The sequence below is a fragment of the Montipora foliosa genome, chromosome 3, assembly GCF_036669935.1.
Source record: "Montipora foliosa isolate CH-2021 chromosome 3, ASM3666993v2, whole genome shotgun sequence".
Classification (NCBI taxonomy): Eukaryota; Metazoa; Cnidaria; class Anthozoa; order Scleractinia; family Acroporidae; genus Montipora; species Montipora foliosa.
The window spans coordinates 61,101,622-61,108,874 of NC_090871.1; the positions used below are offsets into that span (position 1 = coordinate 61,101,622).

Below are 7,253 nucleotides of genomic sequence, written 5' to 3' on the forward strand. Positions count from 1 at the left end.
AAGAAAAGGTGTACATGTCGCTGCTGCTATAAGAAATCTCTGGAGCAAGTAATCGAACAAGACATCTTTGGCCGCCATTTTGTTTGTTATTCGCGCGCGCGTGTGAAAAAGCCTGGGTACAAGCAAAACCATCGACCAATCAGACAAAAGTCTTCTTTGTTGATGTGGGTTGGTTGTCGCTAAATATGGTATTTGCCTTCTGTTCGCCCCTTTCGAACACATTTTAACGGAACAACGAAATGTTAGGTAATTTATCCGCAAATTCATCGCTGTCTGTGGTTTTTTCATTGGCGAAAGCGCATCGTCAAAATGATACTTCAATAGTTCATTGTTTGAAGTGCGAACGTGTGGCCAATTCGGAGGAAATTCGCCCATATGGGCAGCCCTTTCAGTTGTTTGTCAACGGAAGGTACATAATTGCAAACGATTACCTGAGAAACAATGGGATAGGAAAGGGAAGTGTCATTTTGACTGAAGGTAATTGCCACATCTCAACGACAGAAAGGCATCTGGTAAGTAATCTTTTAGAGTTTTATGTGTCTGGTCGATTTTGCAGGGTTGGACATTAGCACTCGCCCGCTCGCCAAGGCGAGTCTCTCTAAAATGTCGGGCGAGCGCAAATCATCAATCACTCGCCCGTTTGGCGAGTACGATTTTCGTCGGCAAGAATTATTTAAATTGCGAAATAAACTGCAGAATACCCCGCCACTCGAACTATATTCCACGGTACGCGGTACCCAGAAATAGGAATGTACAATACTGTAGCCTGTTGCAGGCTCTCAGATAGTCGAGAAAACAAAAAGAAATGCGTGTGAAAAGCGAGTGGGGGCTTGGGTCGAGGCGAGGCGGGACCCAAGCCCCCACTCGCTTTTCACACGCAGTTCTTTTCGTTTTCTCGACTATCTGAGAGCCTGGAACAGGCTAACAATACTGTAGAATACCCACTTGGACTAAATTCCAAATGAACCACAGGCTGCCCAGGCTGAAAATACGTGGTGTATGCGACAGTTTGTGTATATAGAGAATTGTATGGGAAAATCACCGATCGTAAAAAAATTGTGTAAATAACTATCTCATTTGAAATAAAGTTTTCCTACCTCAAATGTGTGACAAACTTGTCTCTTTTGCCGAGTTTTGAGCCATTCTGACGCCGTTTAGTGAAGTGATCCGGAAGGCCGTTACTGAAATAATAGGAAGGCCGGTAACTCCATCCATCGCCATTCACCTCTTCAGCTTTCCTCAGAGGCTAACCTGCGATCAGGCTCTATTTTAGTTTCGCGTGCTACGTAATGTGGAGTTGGCGAAACGAAAAATAGAGCCTGACCAAATTCCTCTTCGAAATTCCTTCCGCCCACCTTTTTTGATTGATTGACATGTCCTTCATCGGCCAATCAAATTTACTTCCATTACACCAATACACGCGTGGACGGTAGATTCACGCTATTTTGTTTTGACCAAAGTTAATTACCGTGGGAGGAATATTACAAACGAATTCGAAAGTTACCGTTGGCTTTAATTTGAGAAAAACACATTGAAAGCATGGGGAATGTTTTCGACGACTATATTGCGGCAAAGGCCGGTGTAATTCTCCCTCCGAACTTCACTGAATATGCAATCTTTTAAGCTTGACATCTTAATTTGTAATTGAGATAACCTAGCATTTTGTCGTTGGACGGTTTGGCAATAGATTTTTAAAGAAAAAAAAAAGAGAAATACATTATTCCTTTAACGTGTTTGCCCATGAAGGTTTCTTTGGTGATTTTTTCGGGTAATATCTTCAGTTGCAGTGTATTTCTAGAATTGCGCGCAGTAAAATCATGATACGTTTGGCTGTTAATTTTTTGATGGAGTACGAACAGTAAGATGGACGCGCAAAGTTTCTTTTATTGTTGTACAATTGATCGCTCTGGAAACATGCCATTTTAGTTTCTGGAGTGTGAGTTTTAAGTTAAATCAGCTGGAAATATTATGAAGTGTGCAAAAAAACCGTGTCATGTTCAGTAAATAAATAAAGCCGTTTGTACACAGATATTCAAAACATGCATTCGTGTAACTTGCGATTTTATCAGCATCTCCTCCTGTTGATATATATGTCCCTTGTCTCATCCAGGAAACCAATATGCATCGGCTTTCATTGCCATTTGAAAGAACCAGCTATTTAGCGGCTTTCAAAACATCAGGGAAGTTTGTGCCAAAGTACTTTCAACCCCATGGCCACAGAGCTCGACAACGGAATCGCTAATTTCACTCGTTCCAGAAATTCAAACCCGATTCTGGACAACTAATGAGATATTTCAGATGGCATATCTCCATTTATACAAATAAAATCAAGTTGCATCGTCCACGGCATTGTAAGAACAAAAGGGAGCAAATTCCTTCGCACACTTATGGCGGATTCTTCGCGAGAGCTCCGCGCAATCACGATGGCATTTTCACTTCCGGCGTTTCAACAGCCAATCAGATCACGAGTTTGGTCGGCCAAAATTTGGCCGACCAAACGGAATTCTTGAGAGACTTTTGGTCAGGCCCAATTTTAGCGAGCGACGACATAAGAGAACATATGGGCGAAGCTAAAAATGGGCCTGATCGCAGGTTACAGAGGCTTGTGACCGGGCAGTCAACAACGGAAACTCGCAAGGTGGTTTCAGCCTCAACTCTGATTGGTTCATTTGAATTTGCCCGCGCGCTGGCAACACAACCGTTGTTGACTTGTGACCGGGCAGTCAAAAACGGTCGTGTTGCCAGCGCGCGGTCAAATTCAAATGGACCAATCAGAGTTGAGGGTGAAACCACCTTGCGAGTTTCCGTTGTTGACTGCCCGGTCACAAGCCTCTTGAGGAAAGCCGAAGAGGTGAACTTTAAGGCAAAGTTTTCGTTCGTCACGAGTCTTTCGGCCGCCGAAACACACGTATTTGGAGTCAAATTTATTGGGCTTTATGGAACTGTTGTTTTTATTGCGATTCGGGACTTTTCCTGTTGAGGAGAAAACGATTTGTGGAGTGAGGTCTGGCCAGCGATGGATGGAGTTACCGGCCTTCCTATTATTTCAGTAACGGCCTTCCGGATCACTTCATTAAACGGCGTCAGAATGGCTCAAAACTCGGCAAAAGAGACACGTTTGTCACACATTTGAGGTAGGAAAACTTTATTTCAAATGAGATAGTTATTTACACAATTTTTTTACGATCGGTGATTTTCCCATACAATTCTCTATATACACAAACTGTCGCATACACCACCTATTTTCAGCTTGGGGAGCCTGTGAATGAACTAAATTTCTAGCCTGCAAGCAGGCTCTTCCGTTGAAAATGGCGCGCGGTCGAAATATAAGGGCTTGGTAACTAGTTACCAGGCTACTAAATTTCAAAATGGCGCAGCGATGTTATATGTGCTGGCTACGCGGTGCGCCGTGACATTCCTCGTTCTTAAAGCGTCAACGCCTAAGTAATTCCACAGACAAGAGACTGTGGAACTGTGGACTCGGAAGAGCGCACGTCACCAGTATTAACAAAGTGAAAACCTGACAACAGAGATCTTGTGCTGAATATAGCACTTGTTTACTGATTAAGCCTAAGCGCTCGTTTCAGTATTAGGCCTAAGCACTCTTTAAAAATTTTAGCTTTCATTTTACGGTTCGGGTAACTAGAATTTTAACGAGATCGTGTGAAGAATATAGCCTTCGTTTCCTGATTAACCCTAAGCGTTCGTTTCAGAAATTAGGCCTAAGAACTCTTTACAAATTAATTTAAGATTTCATTTCACGGTTCGCTTAAACTACGCTTTTTAACACAATCGTGTGATGAATATAGCACTCGTTTACTGATTAAGCCTAAGCACTCGTTCCAGTGATTAGGCCTAAGCACTCTTAAAATTTTAGCTTTCATTTTACGGTTCGGTTAACTAGACTTTTTACCAAGACCTTGAGAAGAATATAGCACTCCTTTACTGATTAAGCCTAAGCACTTGTTTAAAATTTTAGCTTTCATTTTACGGTTCGGTTAACTACTCTTTTTACCGAGACCGTGTGAAGAATATACAGTACCGCTCAAAAGTAAGTTACCACCCACCCTCGCGAGACGAGAGTCACGTCTCTAGAGACGAGAGTCTCGTTTCTAGAGACGGTTCGAAAAACTGTAAGTGTTTGCATAAACAAAAACTTTCCGAATGTATTAACCTGTTTACGAAGACACTAGCGCTCCAAAACGTAAGGCGTGACACTAAAGTTTTCGTTGAAAATGCAGTTGGTGGTGGTGTATTATTGTCTTTGCTTGTAAACATCTGCCCATGAAATCTGCATACACTGTAGTACTTTGATTCGAAGCTGATTTAGAGAAGAAATGTTTCTTTACACTTGCACGACAGCATGCGGTTGGCGGTCGGTGTGTTTTTGTCTTTGCATGTCCACCTTTAAACCTCGAATCGGCCCGTGAAATCTACAGTCATTATACTTTCATTCCAAGCTGATGTTGAGGATAAATGTTTCCATAATTTTGCGCGGCAGCATGCGGTTGGCTGTGGTGTATTATTGCCTTTGCGTGTCGACATTTAAGCGTCGAATCTGCCCGTGAAATCTACATACATGTAATACAATGTAGTTACGAAGTCGATTTCGAGGCGAAATGTTTTGATAAACTTGCGCGGCCGCATGTACATGTAAACACTGTTAATCGATCGATTTCCTGAAGTAGTAATTAAAGGTTAAATCCATCGAACTGCCATAAAAATTTGTCTTTCAAATTCAAGCGAGTTTATCAGGCGGCAAGTGAAGAGAACGCAGTGACAAAAGTGATGCACATTTCAACAGCTTAATTAATCAAAGCAGCAAAAAACATACCAAGAAGTCATGTCGCCTTGTTTGCTTACTAAACGGAATAATCGGTCGGCTTGCATTCATTCACACAATACGTTTAGTCTTCTTTTTTTTGCCCTTCCAATCTCCAGAATGTAAACTGCATTTCTGAAAATTTCGTTTACACTGTAGTAATTTACCCAGTTGTTATTGCTCATTATCATCGCATCGGTGCTGTTAATGATAAAAAAAACTCTCATTATTACTATTGGTCATGACTTTTATTACATTTGGTGGCTCCTAAAGGAGCCGTTTTCTTTATCTTTCTTCTTCTTTCTTCTTTGGAGATTCGTTCACCAGAAGCACTTCCTTCACGTTGGATGACGAGTGGCACAACTTTCTGCAGGTGATTTATATATGTGGTGCACTTGGTCGCTGTAACACGCTCAGTCCAAAAACGCCTGATCCCCTCAAGCAGCTCGTCTTTCGTCTTGGGTTTAACGATTGCAGGAAGAAAATGCTTCAACTCGTGCCACATCATCTCTATTGGATTTAGGTCTGGGCTCTCGGGCGGCATCTTCCACCAGTTGATTCCTTTGCGCTCCATAAATTCCTTTGCAAGCCTGCTAGTATGCTTTGGATCATTATCTTGTTGGAATCTGTGGCTGTCGGGGAACTGCGATCGGATGAACGGCAGGAGGGTATTGCCAAGGATTTCTTCCACATAGAACTTGGCGTCCATGTTTCCAACGAATGTTAGCACTTGAGTTCCCCCCTTTTTCGATATGCCTGCCCAAACGTGAACTTTGTAGGGATGTTTTGCACGCTTCTTAAGTTTCGGCTGCTCCCATTTTCGTCTGAAGCTGATCTTGGCATGACTCTCCATAAGCACAGAGCACTCGTCAGTAAAGATAACATTATCGAACGTTTCTCAGTCTTCTCGGCACTTTAAGCAGAACTGTAGGCGCTTCACTCGATTGGGTTCGTGAATTAACTGGCAGTATTTTGTCCCTGTTTGGACCCAGCCAAGCTTTTTCCTCAAGCGCTTTACTTTACTTTCGGAGAAGTCGACTGCAAACTGCTCGTAAATTCGCCTTCGTAGACCAGGGGCTGTCAACTCGTCAATTTTCTCCATCTCCCTGTCGATAAAGTTCATCACTTCTAACGTGACTTCTTCGGCAGGTCGTCCTGGCATAGGCGCATTATTTTCAAGCGATTGGCGCTCTTGAAAGCGCCTTAAAAACAGTCTTACACTGAGGCGGCTTATTCTAACGTTGTCCGGGGCCAAAATTCTCACTATTTCATTGAAGTAATCATCCTCAGTCTGCCACGTGCTTGACCACGTTGCAAACGAATTGTTTTCCCGTACTTTCCCAGCGCTCTGATCAATGCGTGTGGAAACTAAAACAGACTTCCTATTTACTTTACTGCGCCTTTCAATAACATGCAGACTCAAAAATTCAAAGGTCAATAGACAAATGCGTTTTTTGCTACCGTCAATCAAATGTTCGGCGGCTTCTGCCAGCTTCTGACTATGTTGTCTGAACTTTGCTCAACGATTTGATTTGATTACTGCACGCTCGACAATAATCAGAAGCTTGGAGGAGCCACCGAACATTTGATTGACGGTAGCGAACAACGCATTAATTTTGTCAGTTGACCTTCGAATTTAAGAGTCCGCATGTTATTGAAAGGCGCAGTAATAGCCTTTCAGTGTTGTTGATTTTTATTAAATAGTAAAAATGAAAGATGACTAAATTGATTGGAGAGAGTGGGGGCTGGGGGCTTTTGGGCGAGTGAAAACTGATCTTGGCGAGTGCATTTTGAGGGTCACTCGCCCGAATGGCGAGTGCTCTCAAAATTAAGTGTCCAACCCTGTTTTGTTATTGAAGCAAGTTAGGGGTATGCAAATCTACAGATCTCTGCTATTTTTTTTTGACCCGATCCGTTGATGCGGCGTTATTATTTTCGCTCAAATCCGGATCCGTGTTACTTTAAAAATTTCCCGGGAGGAACCTGGAAATATGGTGCCTATGGAAAACATTTTTGTTTTGTCTTTCCTCTACGGTATGTTGCCCAGTATCCGAGCTCTTAAGTTTAAAACTTCTATAATTTTCCTTCCTTAGCCACAAGAGCTGTCCAATTTGGCCCTGAAACAAATATTTAGTTACCCTGGGTGCCAGAGGTTTTATTTTGGAGTAATAGCTAAATACCCCGCCACTCCGCACAATCTAGTTAAAAGTGTAATTAACGGAACCGGAACCGGTTAAAACGGAGAGGCGAAAAATAAGAACCTCTGGTCATGGCAGTTAAAAATCTCATTTTCATGCAATTTCCAAATAAGGGAGTAACTGCTTTTGCCAAACCGGTCTTCTACAGTGGTGTCAATGTCGTGCCCAATTCATGTCTTTGGGAATACACACAACGTAGAACGTTTTGATTTTGACATTTCCCATCATGCAGC

The 7,253-nt window shown here is 42.5% G+C and overlaps 1 protein-coding gene across 2 annotated transcripts in view; it reads left to right on the forward strand.

The window, feature by feature from the left end:
- Nucleotides 1-213: 213 nt before the first annotated feature.
- The window catches only part of LOC137997869 (caspase-3-like), a 39,023-nt gene continuing 31,983 nt past the window's right edge, over nt 214-7,253 (forward strand). For both annotated transcript variants that reach the window (XM_068844181.1, XM_068844182.1), the window contains exon 1: nt 214-512. In XM_068844181.1, the coding sequence (XP_068700282.1) occupies nt 240-512 (273 nt within the window). In that variant the 5' untranslated portion in view covers nt 214-239. The remainder of the gene's footprint in view (nt 513-7,253) is intronic.